This window comes from Ambystoma mexicanum, chromosome 5q (assembly GCF_040938575.1).
Source record: "Ambystoma mexicanum isolate Mex_15411 chromosome 5q, UKY_AmexF1_1, whole genome shotgun sequence".
In the NCBI taxonomy this organism is placed as follows: domain Eukaryota; kingdom Metazoa; phylum Chordata; class Amphibia; order Caudata; family Ambystomatidae; genus Ambystoma; species Ambystoma mexicanum.
This window is the reverse complement of record NC_090933.1, coordinates 1,402,776,997-1,402,801,823: the sequence shown is the minus strand read 5'-3', so window position 1 is coordinate 1,402,801,823 and position 24,827 is coordinate 1,402,776,997. Positions and strand designations below refer to the sequence as shown.

Below are 24,827 nucleotides of genomic sequence, written 5' to 3'. Positions count from 1 at the left end.
CTATTTCTAAAGAGAGAGTACTCAAACTGCTTGCAGCCACCATTGACTAAAACATAGTGTTGTTGTTATCCTAATAATGTGTTTGCAATCATGATGAACATTATATTATACCAAATTGTGTTCCATTTGTACTAAGCATGATTAATTTTACAGATAAGCCAAGGCATAAACACTGTGCTTCAAGACAATGTTGTTGCAGGTTTTGAGAATGTTGGATATCACATTGACGGTGAACCTTGCACAGGTAATAATATTGTTGTCATTGCTGTATTTCAGGCCCAATTTCTTAAATAATTCCTGAATAATGGTTAACATATAATTTATGAATTGAAAATGTCTCAGTGCTTGACATTGGCTTCTTTATTTCCCTCACTGATGTTGATTTTTAATGTTGTTAGTTACATGTGTGTTATGAAGAAGGTTTCTAATTGTGTGTATGATCTTTTGCTACATCCCTTTATAGATTAAAATTTGACAGGTTATTCACTGTAGTGATGAATGTGCCCTTGTCCTTAGTCCACTTCCCTCCATACTGTCAGGGTGTCTCCTTGGCGAGGATTACAAAGAAGACTTAATGCAAACATAGCACAGCAGCCAAGCTCATAAGCAGCCACACCTGCAGCCACCACCTCCCTGCTGTGCACATTTGCTTTCAAACCTTTCCTTATCTGAATAGGTGCACAATACATGGGGCACGTATTAGCTGGGATGGTGGTGGTGCGGTATGGTGGAAAGGTTACTATGGATTAGGAGTACAGTTGTGTCTGGTGTGAGTACATCAAAGTGGTGTTTCTATAAATAAAGATCCCCAGCATTGGTATCTTTTATGACTCGCATTCTTATTGACCATTCCCTGATCTCACAGTGGGAGTTCCCTGGTTATTAATACACCTATTTCCATAGCAATATATACATATCTACAATATTATGGGTCAGGCCTATATAAAGGTCTTTTCTGAAGGTCAGTAGGGCTTTTTGTACCCAAACAGGCAATAACTCTGCGGACCTACTAAATCCACCTCATCAGCACACATCTCAGATTTGAGAATAATGATAATCTCTTTGGGGGATGAATGTGTCACCTGCGAATCTATAAATAGCAATCTGTCAATGCTGTTGACGATACTTAAAGAGCCTCATTCCGAGTTTGGCGGTAATTCAGTGGTTATTCTTCCAAATTACCTTCCCAAATCGGTTACCGTTACCACCACTTGGTCCTGTGGGTTTACCACAGGATTACATGTGGTGGTAGGATGGTGTGCGTCCCCATTTTAGGAGTCCATAGGGCTCCATGAGGTTTTTAGCACAGTCCCCATGAGCAGTGCTGCCGCTGATGTAGTTCTGCTGATTTTTGGCTTTGAATTGGAGGATTTACCTCCAGCATAATTCTGGAGGTAAAACCTCCACTTAAAAGCCAAACTCTGCATTTGGTGGAGCGATGAAAACAGTGGTAATTCCGTTACTGCCAAAAAAAGTGGTGGAAATGGAATTAGCAACATTTTTTTACGTTCCATCAAACTTGTTATGAGGCTCCAAGTTTAGTAACTTGGATTTCTACAGCATTGGCTCTTTTAGAGATTCACATGATTATTGAATTTACACAGACTATCAAGCAAGATAAATCTGGCTGGTGACTCTAGAGACTGACATTACTTGAATAGGTTCTTCAGAACTGCTTTGCACCCCTCTATATATGATCTGGCATCTTTGTCGAAACAGTAATGCTTGGAGAACACCTTAAGAGGCCTCTAGGTAGCTGCCTTGCAGCTGTCTCTTAATGGTGTATTGGCGAGAAAAGCCTCCATTTCTGTTTCCCCTCTAGTGCAGGGGTCTGCAACCTTTGGCTCTCCAGATGTTTCTGACTACAGTTGCCCCGATATCTGGCTATTGTTTATGCTGGTGAGGGGTGATGGGAGTTGTATTCCAAAACATTTGGAGAGCCAAAGGTTGCAGACGCCTGCAATGTCCAGTCACTGTGTCTTTTACCTGTTTAGTTGACAGTTTACAACACACTCTAGTTTCCATCTGATGATGGCTGACTTTCCTACTACTCGAACAGTGATGTACTACTTTATTTCTCTGAATTCCTTAGCTCTGTGGAAGTGTTAATTATAACAACGCTTAACATCCAAATTATGGAGAGATATTTCTGCTTTCAAAACTGCCGCTTTGTAGAAAACAAGCAAACATACTTGCTGATTCAAATGAACATCGGGCGTGGCCTTAGAGTGACGTGATCCGGATAAAACGTCAAGTATGTGTCAGATGCAGAGAAAGACGCTTGAATTTAACTCACTGTGCATCCCAATTTTACTGCAACTAGAAATGTCATTTTCCATGTCACAAATATCAGGTCTGCAGGATGCATGGGTTTAAAGGTGGAAGGAATGAGTCTTGAGGCAACTATGTGTGACTCCCAGGTTGGTGCAAGTGGTTTAACTGTTGGAAATTCCTGAATCAGTCACTGCGAAAATTGTGCAATTAATGGATCCAGCATCTCATCGTCATGTTTAAAAACAATTAATAAGAATCTGCTGCCAAATGCACCAGCGTTGAAGAATGTTGCAAAATATACTCATCCAGATACACAAAATATAGCAAAACCGTATAAGGGCAAGTGGCCGGATTAATCCTTTTTTCACACATACAAAAGAATAACTTCTTTCCACTGAAATACATTGTTAGCTGTAGATGCTCTACACTGTGCCAACATCTTTGTGCTTTCACATGTCACATTCAAATGTCCACACTTTAAGATTCCAATAGCCAGGCTCGGTTTGCAGTTCATTGCACAAGAGTCTCCTTACCTTCTGAGGCAACCCAGAGCCAAATATCCTGCTTTTTGTGTTGTCCATTGTTGAATAAGATTATTTCTATAACGACCAAAAGGATCAGGCCAACTCCCATTCATGAGTCTGGGAGCTTGTCATACGTAGCTGGGCCCCCAGGGGGTTGTGAGCACCTGTGGGATGTTCTGCCACAAGGGAAACTTCCTGTTTAGCAGGCGATGCCCAGAGTTGCTGCTCCTCTGCCAACGATCTCAGGGACTTGGTTGCCCTTTGTTTATTTATGTAGTACTTAGTTGTAGCTTGTCAGTAATCCAGATGATGTTGTTGCATTCTTCAGACACCTGTAGACATTTCAGGTGTAGCTTCTCTTCAAGGATCCCTATTTTAACCTGCATAGAGGAACTAGAAGTATGCATGATGACATGCGACCCAGCGAAACCTTGAATTTCCAGATCACGATTTCTGACTTTGTTCATGACCAACTTGCCATTTATATTGTGCAGGACATGCTTTGCTCATCCAGTTTTGTCAAGTTGTTTGCAGTATCAAAGACTTGTCCCAAAATGTGGCTCTGTTTCTATTTCCTAATTGAAGGGGTGTAAGGCACCACTACCAAAAAGTTTTCTCTGTGCTCAGAACTAACACAGAGCTGGAGTTTGCTGGTTTAGAATTAATCATGACCATTGGCTCTGCTCTGGGCAACCCTCTAAACCGTCGTGTTTTAGCATGGCTTGCCATTCCAAAAAGGGAAATGCCAAATACAAATCAGGCTTGGTCCCACCCCAAAAGGGGCAGTCTAGCCTATACTGCTAGGTCACATCCCTACTGCAGGAGGCCACTTCCTATAGGTGGGACAAATACTGATTTTCATATGGCCTTTTCCCTTCGGTAATGTCTTGCCAGGCTAAAAAATGTTGGTCTGGAGTATTGCCATGAGCAATTGCCAGTGATTAGTATTCATTCATAAACTCCAAGCTGTCAACCTTCAGTTTTGCATTTGTCACCCTGAGTGGAACGGGTATGCCCAGTTGTGGGTCCTGGGCTTGCTGTGCCTAGAGACCCAAGCTACACCTCACTGTCAATACCTGATGAGGCTGAAACATGGCTGCTTATGGCTTCATGTAGAAGGGATGTGACGTAACAGTTCAGGGCGGACTGCCATTCCCGAGCGGAGGCCAGGCCTGATTTGCATATGGCCCTTCCTCGTCTGTAATGGCATGGCAGGCTGAAAGATGATGGTCTGGATGGCTTCCCATAGCAATTGCCAGTGGTTTAAATTCATTCCAAACCTTCCAGTCATCACCCGTCAGTTTTGCACCCGTTTGCTTGGAACCAGGGAAGATTTCTCAAGGGTACTGCAAGGCCCAACTCATTGACCTGTGGACAGGGAAACACTGCCTTCCTCAGGCACTAGTCACTGTAGTCTCACAGAAGGCGGTCATCAAGGCAAGGGAAGGCATGAAACCTCTCCCTCATCAGAGGGGCCGATATTAGGACAGATAAACCGACAGAGTAAGCCTCCACAGACACATAGGAGCATCCTGTCTAGCTTATATTTTAAGGATCTGTAATCCCCTTTCCCATACCATTAGAAAAATTGTGGTGTCAAAGGAGTCCTTTTCCTCTTCATTTTCCAAAGCAAACATCTATCCCTCCTCTGCTCGCTGCTCTCATTGCAGCCTAAAATCTTAAATAAATCGCTGCATCAGAGAAATATAATCCACAGAATATTTTAAAAGCAGAACCCTGCTGTGTTTTGGTAATGGGGATGTGCGTGGGTGTTATATAATCATCCCAGTGATCCTCGGGCTGGACTGGGGCAGAATCGTCATCATCTAAAATATCTTCAGGCCTTCCCATTTCCAACATAATATGGGTTTCTCTCACAACTATTTCTTCAATTAAACCCTAAATAATTTTCTTCTTCAACATCCTTGAAAGGGGGAATCTCTCCTTCCTCTAAATCCACTTCTTGTCTGGAAGGTGTGCTAAAAGACCTTTCTAGCATCATTTTGCGCCACCAATGCTTTCAGAGAAACTATGGAATCTTCATTCTTTGAGTCCAAAATTCCTGCCCCTGCTTCTCTTTCACTTTTTGCCTTTTTTATCCAGTTTCCTTTGCTTTCTAATTTATTTTCCCTTTACTAGCCTTCTCTTCTAGCTCTGTCTCAATGCATCTAAGTCGTTTCCCCTTTTCCCCCTTCGATGTCATCTGGAGCTGAAGCACCAAGTGTTGGGGACCGCAGTGAATCCTTATCTTCAACCCTTGCCAGCATCACCAATGTCTTACTTGGTGGTGATGACACAATTGTTAGTTCTTTTAATTTTGAAGCTAATGCTGGTAGATCCTTATCTGACATTGAGCCGAGTTCACCCTTTCGTCATCCTTATTGCCACAAATCTCCTATTTGGCACCTATTTCCCCAACCTGCCAGCAGACTACAGAGTGCATTCGGAAGAGGTGTAACTAAAATTGTCCCCAAACTAGAGTCTGTAGAATAATGCTTATAGAAAGCATGGGAGTGTAACATGCAGATACTGATTATGACTTGGCAGCATCAAGCTGCACTTGTAACATGCAGATACTCACCTGATTATGACTTGGCAGCATCAAGCTGCACATGTAACATCTAGATACTCACCTGATTATGACGTGGCAGCTATGTCTTGCACATGCATAATACTGCAACCTACCCGATTTTGACTTGACAGCCTTGTGCTGGACATGAAACATGCCATAACCTAGCTGATTATGACTTGGCAGTCTTGTGCTGTATATTTAACTTGCCGTAACCTACCTGATCATGACTTGGCAGCCCTGTGCTGCATAATGTAACTTATCTTTAACACCTGTCAACATCTTGTAATCCCAGACCCACTGTAACTAGAGCCCAGATGCTTCAGCGCGTTCTGTGCTGCTATCAATGCAAAAATAAAATGATAAATAAATGAATGGGAAATAGACTATGTGGAATCTCTGCGTCTATTCGCTAGATGCACATGCCTGTGAAAAGTCTAAATGGCACCCCTGGCTCTTATCATGTGGGTTTAGATTATTTTTAAAATGTATGAAACTGTCAGATGAGAAGTGCAGCCTTGAACTTCTTGAGTAAAAGGTGTCTGTTCAATGTACATGAAAAAATGCATGAAGAAAATAGTTCAGAGAAGGTGTTGATCTCTCTCAAGAGAAACATGTCAGTCCTAATGTCATTAAAACAATGTAAAAAGCTTTCTGTATCTAACGGGCAATTCTGGAAAAAAGAATCTGAGGACTCCTTAAGTAAAAAGGAAGGATGTGTCTTTGAAGCTACTTTTTCTTCACAAAACAGTGAGGGTTCATATGAGCAAGGGCCACGAATCATGCTGACATGTCAGGCTGATGTTACAACAATGAAAAGTACCATCTGCCAGCAGACTAACTCCACACCCACTTTTGCTCTGGCCTCAACGGGCAAAGGAGAAAGCACAGATAAAGAAAGATTAAGTCAACAAAGAAAAGACTGTATGTTGAAGTTAAAAACAAGCAAATCATCTTACGCCACAAATGAACCCCATTCAATGGGTGTTTCCCCATACGCCTTTACTCGACATCTGCTTTCCATGCCTATCATGGCTGGGGGATCCCTCATGCATTTGCCTCCTCTCCACTTCTATGATCAATGGAGGGGTCTGCTGCCCCCACCCCTGCTTACGTTACTGAATTCTGCCTCCCGATTTGCTGCAAGCAAGTTATCCCCAATAACAAAAATAGTTAACTTACTCTGGAATTGGCACCATGCTAGAAGGTTCCTAGTGACCTGAATGATTTGTAGTCATTCTGCAGAAATGCTGTGACCAAAGATTGTAGAATGCCTTTAGACTCCATGAAATACTTTTGTTGAAGAGGGCAATTCATCCTTACTCCAAGCATCGGAATCCCTGGCTCCTGAGGTTTGAACCCTAAAGATCTGACTCCTTGGTGGGATTCTGTTCTGGTGCATGATGAAGAAATTTAGGTGGCGCTGATAGTATAGTTTCCATTGCTAAAGTAACTGACAGAATGTGAGAAAGAAGCAGTGTGGAAGCAGGAGGCATCTCTGGGGGTTTAGCAAATGTGCCTGGAGGAGTAGAACAAACCTGTGTGACAATATCTCTAAAATGAGAACTCATGGCAGAAAAAGTAATTAAACAATGTTGCTCATCAAATAGAGGCGCTCCCTACAGTTGCAGCGCTATCAGGCAGACCAAGGGAATTGGTCCAGAGGCAGGGACTCTATGACAGCATATGGAACTCTCATGTGTGCAATCTGTGGTTCTGGCAATTCATAGACCACTCAATACGAAGCTAATCGTATCAGGTTACCATCACGGTACTGCAGTCTACCCTGGATATCATAGAAGGTATAGAAGGTATACAGGGGATGCCAAATCTCCTCATCACCCCATGTTAGATGTTGCAAATGCATAGGGATGGTACAGTGGGTGAAAATCTGGTGTCTGGCGAGAGGGCAAGCAGAATGAGGGCGATTGGATTTGTCACACTTGCATCTCTGTTGACTGTGGACTGCAAAGCAGGGGATCTAAAGGCAGCGGCCAGTGTTCAGTCATTGAATGCAAACATGAAGCACCCCACAGTGAGTGAGTGGAGCAATGTGCTCTGCATGACCGTTGGTACAGATTCTGCTCTGCCCATGGATCTATACAATGGTATTCATTTAGTTATTTTATCTAAGGATCAATCCTGTACTGGCCTCATGTAAAACCACAATGGGCATTCCAGGAGCATTCTGGGCAACAATTCATACAGCAATTTAAGCTCATGTAGAGTCTTGGCTTTGTTGACTGTATCTGGATGCCTAAGCGGTAACTCCACCCTGGGTTTGGGTTAGACTCTGTAAGGGGCTTCTCCACCTGTGTGTTAGGTTGAGGCCATGTAAAGTGAAGTCACCTGTACAGTGCTCTGTGCTGTGTACTGAAATACCACTGGAGTTCCTCCTGATTGATAACCAAACCAAGCGGATCACTGGGACACGGCGACAGTGAAAATAAAAAGAATGACCTTTTCCTGAGATGAATTCACAATGCATCCATTGGAAATGGGTGCTTACATACTTCCTCCACCATCTGAGTCTTGAGTGATGAAACCCGAGGCAAAGAGGTGCATAAAAGTGCACTGGTGATCACAGCAGAGACACTGCAGGCATAAAGAGTGAGGGTCCACAGTGAAGATGGACTGCTTGAACAAGCAGTTCTAGAAGCTTGGCCTCCTGAGCATTGGACACATGAGGAAGGAAACAGTAATCTGTAGACCAAAATGGGCAAAAGTAATTGGCTGCAGTAAGAGAGGTCTTGCACCTTCCCATGTACAGAGAAGGGCTAGCAGTTGGAGTGTTGGGCCTATGGGAAGGAGGTGATTTCAGCTTTTCAGGTGTTTTTTACTTTGATTCTGCTATGCAAAGGTCTCCGGCCCCATCCCATTTTAGCGATAACGTTTGAGCAGTGTGATAGGAGGGGCAAGGTAATGGAAGTGTTGCCATCCAGTTTTCTCAAAAAACCTGCATTTCATATCTAAAAGTGTGGTATACTGGCAGCACAAGATGGGAGTGCAGTGTGTGGTAGGATCCCAGAATGCATGGGGGAGAATGAAGAGTGAAAGAGAAAAGGTTGAGAGGTGGAAGAGAGTGGACGGGGATCGCTGTGCTGGTGGTGGCAAAGGTATATGTAAGGACTGGAGATGATAATAAAAATCAGTTGCTTACCTCACTCGTGAGCGTGTCTACTACAAAAGTATATAAAATCAATTGAATAACCAGTGTTGACTTTTCTTTGTCATACCATAATGCTTTGTGCATACCTTTAACAAAAACCAAAATGTTGTTTTGGTTATATTTGAGGACCTTCCATAAATGTAACACCTATTTCAATCATGTTTTAAATTCCATGGTGTCCTGCAAATCATGTAATGTTTTAAATCCCTTGGTTTACTGCAAATAATTTAAGTTAAACTACATTGAAATAATAAACATCAGTTGCTTACCACTTCTGTGAGCGTGTCTACTTCAATGATGGTGACTAGGTGCTCCACTGATCAACCATGCATGCGAGGAGGCTTGGACTTCGTACCGGACTTTGCCGTCCCTGAGTTCACAGACAGGTAAGACTCTGCTCCTGTCCTCCTGTGTGGGTGACCCGTGTTAATCAATAGGGCCAGCGATCCTGCTGTAACCACTGTTTGTGCATGAGTGCACACAGTCGTTACTCTGATAGAGTAAGGCACCTGTCAGCGTCCCGCATCTGCATTTAAGGCAAGCCACCTATTGCTTGGCAACCAATAGCAAAGAGAGATTGCACCACTGTGCACAACAAAACGTTGTCTACTACGATGTAAAGATACAAAAAAAAGGAAAAGAGAAGGACATAACTAGTAGAGGAGATATAATATAGCAGGAGATATACATATATATATTATATATAAAATAACTTTAAAAAAGGTAACATAACAAAAAAGAAGCCTCTGCGTCAACAGCTAGGATAGCATACAGGGACGGTGGAGACCCACTCGCTGCCATGCTGCAAAACATATCTCCACCAATTACGTGCCTTTGCAATCCAGGAGAACCCCGGTGGAAGTCGTTCGAACATTATGCTGCAGCCGTATGTGGCACCAGTTATGGGTTGGAGAGGAAGACGCCTTTTCTGATGCACTGGCTTGGTGCTCCTGGCAAAGACAAATAAGATGACTTGCAGTGTGGCTTGAGAGCTCGAGAGCTCCAGAGTGATCCTGAACAGCATCCGATCAAACTGGCGTGATTTGCCACAAAATACAACTAAAACACAAGTGAAGGTGTCGGAACATCCAGAGAACAGCTGGGTAGCTCGCCGTGGAGAATCGGAGGCGGAAAATATAAAAATTTGGCGTTAAAGATTCCCCCCGCCGAATTCAAGAAGGCGGGCGCAAGTTGCATGGTTTGCAGAGGAGGGCCGTCGCACTCAGGGGCCTGATGGCGGCCACCGGGAAGTAGTGCTGCACGGCGATAAGACCAGCAACTGTAGCCGGGAAGTGGGAACGCTCCAGAAACAAGCCAGGACCAGCGAGAGGCTTACTGTCCCTAAAGATCGGGGGAACGGGGCTGACGAGGGCAACCGCCTCATAACCGGCGGGATTGCCGGCGCTGGGGCCGAACACAGGCCATTGGAGCGCCAGGAAGGGAAGGGGCTGGTGCGGAGAGACAGCCAGCAGTGACTCCCGGGCTCCGGTGCAGGGTGGCAACACGCTCCGGAGCAGATCCGGCTGGGGCAGCCGGATGCACGCGGCAGGAGACACAAAGACCCGTGGTTCCCGTCGTCGGGGGAGGCCAACCCCAGAGTGAGCAACGTCTGGTCCCGGGCACAATACATCACGGCACCCGGGCGCGTGGCCCACGCCACATAAACAACCCCCGGCGCTGGCTAAACATGCCAGGAGGTGTAGCTTCTGGCCCGCATCCAGATAGAGGAACCGTCAGCGGCCATAGCGCATGGAAAGATCCCGGCCCTGCTTTGGTGGGCAACGCAGAACCTGAGAGGCGTGGTGAGAGAGGGAGCAGAGGACACCATAAGAGCCGCCCAGACCTGCAGGGAGAGTGCAATAATTACCAGTGAAACACGCAGAGTTCATGTGGGCTTTGGCATACACCAAAGGTATGTACCATCGGGGAGCCCTCAGGCACACCCCGAGATAAGGCAAGGGTGAATAACAGCGCATGCTGAGCACAGATGACAGACGTGAGGATTTATATCAGGTTGATGCGTAGGAGAAAACAACCCACAGTGCTTCATATGGCCCATTGAACTGCACTTCCAAGACTGCGTTGGGCCAGTACAAGGCACGCAAGTAACAAATAAGCATTCCATGCGAGCATGTGGATACTAGCTGCAGAAAGGTGAGGAGCCATTATACCTGCTACATCCACGGCGTGCTCCCACCCTGGAGGGCTCCATGAGAGCAGCAAGACTGGTAGAGATCAGTGGACGTGGGAGAGCACAACCCACTTGCTGAAAAATGTAGCGGAAACAGAAGGCACAGGGACCGTGCGAGATATCCGGAGGCGAAGGGGATAAGGCCAAGCTGGGAGCGGACCTCCGCCACAGAGTGGGAAAGAGGTAGAGTGCGCCGCAGGAAGCTGCAAAGAGCTGAGGAATGGACAGGAAAGACTACTCGACGGGGGGTAAAGCAACCCACTCGAGGAGCGTTATAACGAGAAGCAGGGAAGGAGAGTGAATCTGGGGACTGTGCCTCACTGGGCCAAGTCGCACAGCAGATCAGGAGAGAGCGAGGCATGCTGTGAACTTTACACCTGGGTGGGCCCAGCCTTTGGGTTCGACTGAGCAGACATTGGGGCGGGTTGTGCCACCCAGTCCAAAGGACTAAGCTACCCATCACCTGGCAGACTTTTGCCTCCCAAGCAGACCCACAAACAAGGCCAACAGAGGGGGAGGACACAATCCATGCACTGCTGTGGCGCATAGGTGCTGAAGGGGGTCAGGCACAAAGAGGAGGGCCTACACCTCTCCTGAAAAAGAACTGTGTGCACGGGGAGAGACACTAGAGCAGAAGTGCATAGGAGGGCCAACGCACCCCAGTGGGAACGGGGTAAACACATCCAGACAATGAAATACACCTGCACGATCACAGAAGCGGAGCCCAGAGTGCTGCCTTCAAAGGAACAGCAGGAGAAGGCGATGCTTAAAGCTTAAAAGAGAAGAATGCCAAATAGATCAAAAGGAGGAAGAGCCAAACAAATTAGCATTGACTCCTTTACCAAAAAGTCAGACAAAAGACAAGCTGACCCACCAGATGCAAATATGACTTTGATGAGATCTGCACAGCAGGTGGGAGGTGAGAGCAAGGGCCCAATACTGGAAGCTATAGCGGCTCTGAAGGCGTCTCTGGAAAACAAGCTGGATACAATCATGATGGATATGGGCCTCCTCCAGCAACATGTATGGAACCTGACAGACCGAGTGAGTACGGCAGAACAGCAGGTACAGCAGAACGCTATCGACATCGCCACCACCCGGACCCAAATGTCAGATGTATTACAACGGGTGAAAATTCTGGAGCATAGAGCTGAAGATGCAGAAGGGAGGGTCAGAAGGAACAACATCCGGATTGTCGGACTGCCAGAAGGAGAAGAGGCCAGTGATCACAGAAACTACATTGAAACGTTGCTGTTACAGGAGATTGGGGCAGGAGTTTCTTCCCAAGGCTTCACGATAGAGAGAGCCCACAGAGTCCTGACCAGGAAACCTCAACCAGGAGCCCCCCACGATCAATGATCGCTAGGATCATGAATTTCAAAGATCGGGAGAAGATATTGACATTTTCAAGAGAAGGGTGGGTGATAACCAGGAACTCCTCCAGAATGACCATCTATCCGGACTACACTGTTATGGTTCAGAGACAAAGGGCACATTTTGGCCCCACCAAGGAACGCCTTAGAGCAGCAGGCATACAGTACATGCTTCTATATCCTTCTAAATTGAAGGTGATACGTGAGGGCAGAGCGTCTTTCTTTGAAACAACGGAGGAGGCCCATGCATAGATGGACCAGCAGGGTATTCTTCAGCAGAGACCCAGGAACACCAATAACGCTGAAAATGAGCCCATAGCATGACACGGGGGAACCCAACAGGGAGAAGAATGTTTCCACACCACAGACATTAAGCAAGCCAGATGAAACTAAGAATGGAGCGACGAGCTTTGGTTCTATCGCAGAGGACAACAGAACACCAAACCCCCAAGAATTCTATTAGTTTGGATTTCAGTTTTAAGGCATCATTCTGCGGCAGGCCAACCCCACCACGGTGGGCGGTGCAAGAGAAGCAGCGGGGCCCAAGCAGGGGGAGGGTGGCTGGGCATTTGTTTAATAGTTGTAGTTAGTCAGTTGTTTGGTTGGTTGGTGGAAGGCACGAATAGTGGAGGAAGCAGCATACAAAGAAGAACAAGGCACAGCGCGAGTGGCGATGGAATTGACAAGGAGAAAATTAAGCCAGTCCAGGAAAATTTCCCTAGTCTGTGGTCCCGGGCGACATTAGCGCAGAATGTTATTAATGAGGGGAAGAAGAAAACAAGCCCAAGGGGAGGCAGGACAGCACGGACTGGGGCCAGCATAACGAGAATCAGGCAGGCGGGTTTGCAGACTAACATGAGTGAGGCCGGCTCACAGAGTACACCACAAAAATGGGTCAGGACGAGGTAACTATTACAACCTGTAACGTCAGAAGACTCAACTCTTACATCAAGAGACTCCGAGTATACGCCTGTCTCAACAGGATGAAGGTCAAAATAGCTCTGTTACAAGAAACTCATCTTCTTGGGGTGGCCAAATGTACAGCTCGACATACTCCAACAACGCCAGGGGAGTGCTGATACGGGTCGCCCTGAGGGTCCCATTTAAATTGATAAAGCAAGAAAGTGACCAGGAAGGCAGACTGGTGATAGTACATGGAATGCTGGAGAACAAGGAAATATGCTTGATAAATACATACACTCCGAACCATGAAGCAACAGAGTTCTTCAGGAAAGTCGCACCCAAGTTAGCCCAATACAGAGAGGCGACGTTCATCTGGGCAGGCGACTTTAACTGCACCTGGAACCTGCTTATGGACAGATCTAATGACAAGTACAGGAAGCCAGCACAGCCAGCAAAGGCTCTACAAACGATCCTGAACCAACTGCATCTGGTGGACATCTGGAGGAAGGTACATGGACAAGGGAGAGGGTACACACAGTATAGCGCCCCCCACGGGACATCCACACGCATAGATTACTTGTTCACGGGCACTGAATCTCTGGGGGAATTCACAGGGATAGACATTAAGGCAGGAACACTGTCAGACCATGCACCACTGCTGGCAACATGGGCACATACTCATAGGAGGGCCCCTATACCAACGTGGTGGCTGAGGGCGTAGGCATTGAAGGAGGGCGAGTTCCAGGAACACATGCATGACACGATATATGATTACTTTGAGTATAACGTGGGAAGCGTAGAGAGTAACGGTATATTCTGGGATGCCTTTAAAGTGGGGATAAGGGGGGCAGCAATAGGGAAAACGGGGGGACTAAGAGGAAGCACCCTGGCGGATCTTGGGAGGTGGAAAGGGAAATAGAAGTAGCCGAACACCAAGCCGATATAACTGGGGAGGAACCTGGGGAACTCACGAGGTTGAGACTGAAATGTGTCATAATCTGGGAGAGACTGGGGTGATTGGATCATGGGAAGTACATACAGAGGCTGCATGTGGAAGGGGACAAGCCCAGCAGGCTCCAGGCCTGGCTCACCAAGCAGGAGAACAGGAGAGATCCCATTAATATGATAAGAGAGAAAGCAGGGGTGGAGGTCAGAACCCAAGAGGGTATCAACAAAATAATTTCACGATTTTATGAGGAATTGTATGCTCCCAACCCAGCGGTAGAGACGGGTGATATAGCCGATGCCGTGGCAGAGATTAGATTACCAAAACTAGCGGAAGAGCAGGTCCAGATACTTGAGGCTCCCCACACGGTGGAAGAGCTAGAAACTGTAATTACTGAGCTTCCATCTGGCAAAGCCCCGGGACCCAACGGGCTTCCAGGCGAGTTTTAAAAGGAATACAAGGGCACCTTAGCACAGAGACTGTTGGAAAAATATCAAGAGGCATTTGAGAAGGGGCAGTTGCCAGACAGCATGTCGGAATCTGTCATTATACCCATCCTGAAACCAGGGAAATCACCACTAGACTGCGCTTCCTATAGGCCAATCTCCCTGATTAACCAATACTCCAAAACCCTCATGGCAGTGCTCACCAACCGACTTAAACAGGTAATACCCCTGCTAATCCACTCTGATCAAACGGGCCATTTTCCGGGAAGAAACAAGATGTGGAATCTGCGAAGACTCCACCATCTGGTGGACCAGACAAACCAGAGACGGGGCGAATGCGCCATAGCGCCACTAGACGCTGTCAAAGCTTTTGACTCTGTCAATTGGGAGTGGTTGTTGAGCGTCCTTGCCCACTTTGGGATGGGGGAGGGGTTCCTCCGTTGGGTCAGGCTGCTATGTAAACATCCCAGAGCGAGAATGAAAACTGGGTGATATATCTCGGAGGCTTGGAGGATCTATAGAAAGCAGGGATGCCCAAAGTCACTGATGCTGTATATACTGGCCCTAGAACAGCTGGCGGTCTTCTTTAGGGCCTTACACAGGGACACTAGGATAGACATAGATGCGGTCATACACCAAACCTCATTATATGCAGATGACATGCTCCTCTTCGTGGGGAACCCGTGTGTGCACCTATCACGTCTACTGGAAGCAATAGATGCATACATCAGACTTTCAGGAATAGCTATCAACAAAGACAAGTCCTCACTATTCCCCCTGGCCGATCTAAGATGGGTCCCCCCAAACCAATTGCCAGACCTGGCACTCACATGGGCGCCACACTCTTTCCGCTATCTGGTGATAGAAGTGCATCACGATACCAATGACACACCCAAATTCAATACACTGGTAGCCCAGAAGGCCATGACCTTCTGGAAGACACTTCTGCTGGGGATGATGGGGAGGACGGCGCTGCTGAAGATGACTGTATTACCATGCATGCTATACTACTTCACAAACATCCCACACATTATACCTAAGGCTTTCTTTACACAATTAACACAATGGCATGAGAATTCCTGTGGGGTGGAGGGAGGAACAGGATCGCGCTGAATACCCTGCAAAGAGAGGCAGGGGGCATTAGATTGCTGGACTTTGAAAGATATTACCTTGCAGGACAACTGCAATTCGTGGTTAGATGGCTAGGGGATGAGACATCAATAGACTCACTTCTCTTCCAGCCGGCGCTGAAGCAATATTACCTGAGGGAAATGTTATGGATTGACAAGCCCCTGACCAGGACCCTACCCAATATGCTTAAACTGGGCCTGACCCTGTGAAACAAAGCTTGGAAATTCCAGTGGGCGCAGAACCCCTGCTCTGCGCAGATCCACCTCACGGGTTTTATAGGAGTGGACATTGGGACCCTTCCAATATACAGAACCCAATGGGAAGCCAAAGGCGTAGCTCAGAAGCTCAGATAGTAGATCTGAGGAAGGAAGGACAATGGGTGGAATTCCAAAAGCTGATGGAGGAGCACGACATACACAGCGGTCAGTTCATACTACACAACAGTTTAGTTCAGACAATTAAGAAAAGATGGCCAGAACTGCTTGATGGTGAGGAACTGGGGGGAGGGGATGCTGGATGCATGGTACGATGTATCAGAAGGGGGACACACAGTCTCTAGACTGTATCAACAGTTGATGAAAACTAACAATGAGTGGGAGCTGCAAACGAGAACGCTGGAAAGGGGAGCTCCAGAGGCCCTTCAATGACCAGAAAGGGTCCAGAGTCCTGAGATATTCTAAGAAAGTGTCCAGGAATGCAAGATTTAAGCAAGTACAGCTATACCTCATGCATAGAGCATACGTCACACCCAGGAGAATGACTGCGATGAGGATTGGGAACCCCTGGGGCTGCCCACGTTGCGCTGAGGAAGAGGTTGACATGCTGCACCTGTTTTGGACCTGCTCAGTGATGAAGACTTTTTGGGAGGGAATCAAAGAACAGGTGGAGGGGGGTGGAATCCACATGCAAGCATGGTCCCCAGAGTCTTACTTACTGAACCTCTTTCCTAGAGGAGTCGGGCAAAGAACACATCTAGCTAAGATGAAGGATCTAGTGTGCATTTTGGCAAAGCGACGCATAGCAATGGTATGGAAAACTCCAGTTCACGATCGAGCATAGGCTCATGGTGTGCCGATCTCAAGACATGGTCGGTAGCGGAAACAGCAGTATAGGCAAGGGCGGTGCAGAGGGAATAGGGGGAGAGTGGACATAAGATACTTGCATGGAACTCCCTGTTACAGGACCTATTTGGACAAAGGGAAGATAGCAGCACAGATGACCCCATAGGAGAGGAAGAGCATCAATAGGAGAACTGGCAAACGAGCAGACTACCCCCAGCAAGGAGAAGAACAGGGGACATAGACAAGAGACTGGTTTGGACAGGATGGGTGGCCATCAACCAGGAGCACGGCCACGGACCCATGCCATGACAGATGATGATGCAGGGCGGAATCCACAAAGAAGTGGCAGAGTGTTTGTTATGTTGTGTTTGTTGTTTCGGTTAATGTTGTAAACAATAAAGAGTTTTTAAAAAAAAATATGACAACTTGCCTGATCTCTCACCTGAAGAATCTGTGCACCTCAATGAATACTAGAATTTCATTGCAGAAATAGATAAGCATTATGAGACCAAAATAAGTGTACTCTTAGAGAGATACAAATTTGGCAAGAGAATCCAAAGGAAAGATTAGTGTGTGGAAGAATTCATCACTTAGAGGGTTGTCAAGAACGTGCAACTTTCGGCAGCAAACAGATGAAAGGCTGAAAGACCAATTCATGCTTGAGTGCAGGGACACTAAGATAAGGGAGCAATTATGGTATAAAGGAGACCCGCCATTGGGAGAAGTGCTGCTAATAGCGAAAGAAGTTTATGAATAAATGCGCTAAGGCTCTGGAAAAGAGGGTGTCACAGCACAAACCACTTAAGGAGAGGGATGTCAAGATGAATGAAGTGGTAGCTGCTATCTCCACAAATGAAAAATCGACAGGCACTGCCACAGTAGGTACCAAAGTGCCAAATCAACATGCTAAACAATTGCCAAGCAGAAGCTCATCGTTACAGGTGTTGGAGAGGTGCAAGTGCGAACCTCAAGTGTGGAGGGTTTAAGTGCATGTGCAGTGGGAAGACAGGAGCCGGCCCGATTGGGTGAGGGAGGTGAGGACCCTGAGGATGCATAAGGGCACAGGACACCAATTGCAGCAACTGTGGGATTAGCAGAGGAGAGAAGAAGGGAAGGAGGAGGTAGAGAGGAAGGTCTTAAGGAGCTTCAGGAATTTAAGAAGATCCTGTTCCATAGGAGGGAGCCAGCTGAGGAGAGTGAACAGCCCCCTGCCCTCTATTTAGCAAAATGCTTTAAACACAGAGAGTTGGCGCCAGAGGAACGTAGTGGTCTAGAAAGAGAGAGTATTTAGTGAGATAAAGTGGAATATAGTGTGTTCCTTGGGCCCAGACAGCCTTGTGGGTGATGCAGAGGGATTTGAATTTAATCTGTGTGGCAACCAGGAGCCAGTGAAGACTTTTTAGTGCAGGAGAGATGCAGTCCCTGGGTTTAAGGCCAAGGATAAGTCTCACTGCCCTATTCTGAATTAGCTGGAGGGGTCACAGAGTGCATAATGGAAGATTAAGGAGGAGACTATTGCCATAGTGAAGCCTAGAGAGAACCAGGGCTTGGGTCCCATTGAGCCTCTGGGGGAAAGTGAGAAAAAGGGAAAATTCCTTTGAGAAGGAAGAGCTGAAAGTGAGACTTCTTGGCAATGTCCTGAGTGTGAGGGAGGAAGGAGAGAGGGGAGTCGAAGATGACTCCAAGGTTTCTGGCTTCAGAAGAGGGCGCAGGGGGAGAGCCGAAAGAGGAGGGCCAGAGAGAGGGGAAGAAGGAGGGAGCAGGGGTCCTGGTGGGATAGAGCTCAGTTTTAAAGGTGTTGAGGCAGAGATCGTTGGAGGTACACCAGGACTAGATGGCAGATAGGCAGTCAGGGATGATGCAGCGGGCAACAGAGTCCCCCCAGGTACTTGTTTATTCATTAAACCAAGAAACCACCACTTGGCATTCTCAACGCGTGACATCCAGTGATGATATGTTGAACGTCTATACAAACCGATTATGACATTAGCATTTCCCCTGAAGAAGTTCTGCAATTAGTTTTTTTACTTTGAAAAACGAAACATGTCGGGAATCTTTTCACTGCTAAATTCAGCAGGGTAATAGAATAAGAAATATATTATCTATTTTGAGGACCTAGGTTGAGGTACCCAACAATAGTATAGGTTTGCAGGTGTTAGAAATTCAGATATTCAATCAAATTGAATGCTAACAGGTACAAGTGCCATTTAATAGGGTAACGTTAACCCTGCTTTGATGTTTTTCTTAGTAAAACAGAATCTCTATTTTGGGAATTTTGTATAATGTGAATGATTTTACACGTGTCACTTTAATGTTTTTTAGATGTGTTTGATATAAGTGAATTTTATGTCTTTTTCCTCTTTTTAATAATTAATTAAGAATTTCATATACGATTGAGTGATTAATAGTTGAGGGATCGTGATATTATGTATTGATCCCATTACTATATCATTTATAATGCAATGTTGAATGCTAATCCTATACAAGTTGTAGGACCTGTGTATGTCTAGTGGCGGTTTTGTTGAAATTGGTGGTCTATTTTACCTGAGTGTAGTATATGGATTCAGTCAAGAGATGTTGGGATCTCTTTTGAAAATTCAAGGTCGTTATAAGGGCACGATCCAAACCTCTTTTTCACAAAAAAAAAAACAAAGTCCCTCTTACATTATTGGGGTACCAGAGAGTCAGCAGGGAGTTTAAGAAAGAGTTGTGTGTCGTCTGCGTAACACTGGAAGTTGGAGGTGAAGGAAGAGATGAGACATGCAAGCAGAACAAGGTGGATGTTAAAGAGCCATGGGGAGAGGATAGAGCCCTGGGGGACACCACAGGTGGACAGGGAAGTAGGAGAGGAGAAGGTGTCCAGGATGACTTCAGAAGAGTTGTCAGTAAGGAAGGAAATCAACCAGTCCAGTGCCCGTTCCGAGATACCAATGGTATCGTGGAGCCTTTGTATGAAGATGGAGTGGTTGACTGTGCCAAAGGCAGAGGAGAGATCGAGAAGGAAAATGACAGCCTGGGAGTTGGAGTCAAGAGATGGGAGCAGTTCGTCACGGGTGTTCAAAAGAGCAGTTTCCATGCCTCTGGATGCTCGGAACCCAGATTGATGGTTGTGGAGACCACCAATAAGTTCAATGTGTGAGTTGAGTTGGGGCAAAACAAACTTCTCCGGCAGTTTCCCCAGAAAAGGGGTGATGGAAATAGGGCAGTAGTTGGCAGGGCAGGTAGGATCTGATGAAGGTTCTTTCAAGAGAGGACATACAAGGGAGTGCTTAAAGGAGGAGTGGAAAGATCCTGTGACAAATGAGTGATTGCAGAAATCACTGAGAGCAGGGGCAAGAGAGGTGATGTTAACCTTGATGGTCCTGGGAAACCTGCTTAAAGCAGGCCATCATGTAGCGGACAACTTTGGTAACATCTTCAGGTGTGACAAGAGAAAAGGAGGAAGGGGGTGGGGGTCGGAGGAGAGGGGGAGTGGGATAGGTTGTGAGGGTGTGTAGCAAGGGAGGTCAGGATGTCCTGGGTTTTGATGGTAAAGTGTGAGGCTAGTGCATTGCAGAGGGCCTGCGGGGGGGAAGGGTAGGAGGAGACTGAGTAAGGGTTGGCTATTTCCCTGCAGAACTTGAAAAGTTCAGCCGTGTTATTGGATGCACTGTAAACCCGTGTCTGTATGTGGGCTTTCCTTAGCACGGATGGCAAGTCTGTATTGCCTTTGCAGCAGGTTGCAGGTCAGTTTGTCAGAGGATGAGCCTGATGTTTGCCACTTCCGTTCAGATGTCCTGCACTTATGTTTTAGGGTCGCAAGTTTCGGAGTCATACCAGGAGTTACGCTTAGAGGCAGGTTTCAAGCGGATCCTCATGACTGGGGCAAGAATGTCAAGCGTGTTAGTGATGGAAAGGTGGAGGTTGCTGAGGGAGAGTCAGCGTTAGAGTCAGGGCTGGGGAGGAGAGGGGTGGAAGAAGGTGGAAGCGAAGGTAGCCGCAGACTCTCGTTTCATTGGGTGGATGTTAGCGAACGAGGTTGGTGGAGCTTTTGCTCAGTGTTTTCACCAAGCTGATGGCAGTGGTGGTGGCACACCTCAGGTGATCTGGTGTCCACATATTCCTGTACCTGGATGACTGGTTAATCCAAGGAAGGTTTCTGGAGCAGGTATCAAGGCAGCTCCAACAAACCTGCTCTCTGCTTCACGGTTTGGGCTTCTCCCTGAACTTCCAGAAGTAAGTTGAGCAGTCCCGAACAGACAGGTGGAGAAGGCTTTTACCCCCAAAGAAAGAGTCACCAGTGTCAGGCAAATGGTCAAGCTTTTCCAGAGCCACGACAGTCTACCAGCGGCTACCTTCCTCCGCCTTCTAGGTCTCATGGCCTCCTGCATTTTTCTGATGCCAGAGGCCAGACTGCAGATGCGATCTCTGCAGTGGCTGTTGAGGGGCATTCTCAAGGTGACAAGGTCAGTGGCCAACAACCTTTCTTGGTGGGTCAGCAGAGAGAGCATGATGGCAGGGGAATCCTTTTTGCCACCTTGGTCCCAGGCCGTAATGGATGAGTCCCTGAAAGGTTGCGGCACTCACTGCAGGGATCTGCAGGTGAGTGGACTTTGGTCCCCCGTGGAACGCTGGTAGCACAACAACTGACTCGAGTTGCGGGTGATCCGGTTAGCCTTGATGGCCTTTGCGCCATCCTTCAGGACCTGATGGACAACACAGTGGCCATGCACTACCTCAATGCAGAGAGGTGTGTCAACTATGGCTCTGGTTGCTGGAGAACCAGATCTCTCCTTCTGCGGGCAATTTGGTGGGAGCGAAGAATAGGCTGAGTGATGATCTGTGGAGGCAGAGCATGGTCTCACATGAGTGTGAAGTCTGTCAGGAAGATTTTGAAGAGATATTTGTCCTATGGGGTACCTCAGCAGTGGAAATGTTTGCCACAAGAACCAATGCAAAGTGCAGACACATCTGCGTAAGAGAATTCTTAGGGAAAGGTGCACTAGGGGATGTGTTTCTGGCAGAGTGGGTCTTCGACCCCCACTATGCATTTCCACCAATTCCTGTCATTCCGTCGGTCTTCAGGAGGCGGTGTAGGTTTCCAGCCACCATGATCTAGATCGCCCCAGACTGTGCAAGGAGTACATAGTACTCGGAGCTCCTTGAATTGACCATCTGCCCGGCTCTCCGGTTGCCGCCAAGGCCAGACCTCCTATCCCAGTCTGAACGTTGGGTGCTCCACCCAAGCCAGAGTCCTCATCCTACATGCATGGCTTTTGAGAGAATGATGTATGATGACTGGGAACTCTTAAGAGGTACTTGAGGTATTACTCGCTACCTGCAGACCTTCTACGAGATTATTGTACGCAGGTGGAGCAGGTTTAAGGCGTGGTGCACAGAGCCCACCAACGCAGTGATGTAGTTCCTCACATGTCACAGCAAGAGCCAAGGGCTTCTTAATGGCTTTATTAGTTTTCAAGAGGTCACCATTAATGACCCAGTTTCTGAAAGGTCTTGTAAATAGGGTCCTGCCTACTGTGTTTCCAGTTCTGGACTGGACCTCAATTTGGTATCAACGTTTTGGATGGTGGCTCTGTTGAAAACAACTTTCCTGGTGGCAAATTTCCTGGTGGCAATCACATCAGCGAGGCTAGTTAGTGAGCTTCAGGCTCTTTCTTGCAGGCCACCCTTTCTGCATTTTTTTAAAGAGAAGGCTGCTCTTAAGGTACGTCCTGAATTTCTGCTGAAGGTGGTTTCAGATTTCCATGTGCCCCAGAGGCTTGATTTGTCAGTGTTCTACCCTCCTCCACATCCCTCTATGGATGAGGAAAGACTACACAGTCTGGACCCAAAGAGGGCGCCCACCTTCTCCAGCATGGGGTCTGGCATAGATTCACATGCTCATGAATATTCCCGGTCGTCAGGCTGGGAATCCTCTGTAAAAAAGAAAAGCAGTTGCACTTTAGCCTGAAAACTGCATTTCTCTCTCTAAGCCAATCACTGTAATGTGGGTCATACTGCCCCCATCCAGTTACAGTAGTCTCCCTAAACTCCTCCCCTGGTGGCCATCTTCAGATTTCTACTGCACGTTTCAGTTTTGGGAGTTTTCTCAACATACCCTGTGAGCTTTTTTGATATTTCGAGTTTTTTCAATAATGTTTAGTGTTTTGACTGACTTTATCCTTCTTTTGACTCTGGGTCGAGTAACAGCATCTGATTTGTTGCCGGCAAAGATCATTTGTCATCAAAGATTTTCTCTTCCAAGTTTCTGGAAGGCCCAGGCTTGGGGCTACTTCGCACCTTCCATCATGTCCGAGGAGGAGAAGAGTCCATTCAAGATATGCGCGAAATGTGGACCAAGAAATGTCTGTCAAGTATTTGGCACCACACGTGCTTGTATTGTCTGCATATGGACCATTATGAGGAGGGATGCGTGATTTGCCGTAGTTTTTCTAAGAAGACGAAAAAGGACTGTTAATGCAGGTTAGCGCCGTGGCTCAATTTGGGGAAGGCCTCTGGCGTAGCCTCTGGGCTCAGCCATGCCTCATCCAGGACCAGCCGGTCCCTGAGCATACTCCCTCTGAGAAGTGGTTGAGGTCCTTTAAGGATGCCCCCGTGTTGGGGGTTCAAACAAAGGCTAAGCACCATGCTATGGATCCACCTGGGTTCCCCCAGCTGCAGTTCCCAGTTCAGGAAGGACATGTTTACTGTTTCCATCTGCGTCCACGGCGAGCCTGCCAGTTAGGGGTGCTCCTTCCAAGCGGAAGTCCTTCACCCCGCCGAAGCATCGACTGCCGTCCTCGCACAAGATTACAAAGGAGGAGACCTTGAGTGGCTCCTCTCGCCCCCCTGTCATTGACACCGTTGATGACCAAGACGATGACTTTGTCGATGACTGTGTCGTCTTACAAGATGTCCACTTCATCAACAACCATGACCCTGTTGACGATCACAATCCTTTCAACGAGAGCACCGGCATCCACTTTGTCAACAATCCTGTCGACGACTCCCTCGATGACCATCACGACTACGTCAAAAGGGGGCCTGGCAATAACAGTGGCCTCTATGATCACGACAACAACAACCCCACGAGTGGCCATGCCACCACAGTGTACGGCTTTGGTGACAGCGCCACCTATGACATCGGCGGACGCCCCTGTAAAAGTGGAGGTACCCCTTATCGCCTCTCTCACAAAGCAGTCGGGTGAGGCCAAGCAGTGGCTACAGTCCACTGAGCTTCCCCCCAGACAGGGTGGAGGGTCTTGACGAGGCAGAGAGACCATCCAAGGGAGCCTGATGTGATATTATATGATATTTCATTTGTATCGCACTCATACACAAGAGCGAGAGTTGAGAGTGGCAATATGGAGAAGGTTGCCATCCTTGAAGGACTTCCGGGGAGAGGTACAGATCAGAGGTACACCCTGCAATACACCCTGCAGAGGTGTGGAAGGAGGTGTAGACAGAGCCTGAGTGGGGGCAGGAGAGGAAGAAGGTGAGGGCAAGGTAGCTAAGGAGGAGGCAGAGGGGGGAGGCAAGGACGCCCAAGAAGGGAGAGAAGGGACAGCAGGAGAAGAGAGCAGATTGAATGGGCACGGGAAGTGTCTTTCAAAGAGGAGAAGGTTGGCCTGAAGGCCTTGGACCAAGACGGTGCCATTCTGTGCACATCTACATGAGCTCCGACAACAACAACTTGCCCGAGGACTATTTCTCGGACCACAAAGGGGGCTGCAATACCGTGTCCATGGAGACGTCTCAGTGTGGCGAAACTGGATCTCCATCTGGATCACCATCTAGCCCAAGGAGGGGCTTCAGCCTGGAGCCATTGCCGGCTGTCCTCTCATGCTTCAGCCCGCACCAAGGGACATGTAATTAGACATCCTTAATACCCTGCACACTCTGGTATCTGAGATACAACAAAGGCTGCCTGCTGCTCCTGATTGGGAAAAGATCTGCCACCATGCATCAGGGCACAGGGGTGTAGCAGCATCATCTGCAATGTAAAGTGTTTTGCTGGTGAAAGAATATGGTTGTTGCTCCACATTTTCACTAAGCATTATTGCTAAGGTGTGGCATTTGGCTCCTATACTCGATTTGGCAGACCAGTGTTGCAGAGCATCCTTGTCTGAGGGCTTTCATACACACCTTCACACTCTGTACTGCTTTGGGAGATATCATATGAGGAATCTGCAGGAGAATGCAATCCATTGAAGGAGAAACGACTTACCTGTAATGTTCTTTCTATGAATTAGTCTCCTGCA

General features: G+C 47.3%; 1 protein-coding gene across 1 annotated transcript in view; it reads left to right on the top strand.

Moving 5' to 3' along the window:
- LOC138498458 (fibrocystin-L-like) overlaps nt 1–24,827 on the top strand; it is a 374,239-nt gene that overhangs the window by 397 nt on the left and 349,015 nt on the right. The window contains exon 2 of the mRNA XM_069622208.1: nt 154–244. Within this exon, the coding sequence (XP_069478309.1) occupies nt 154–244 (91 nt within the window). The remainder of the gene's footprint in view (nt 1–153; nt 245–24,827) is intronic.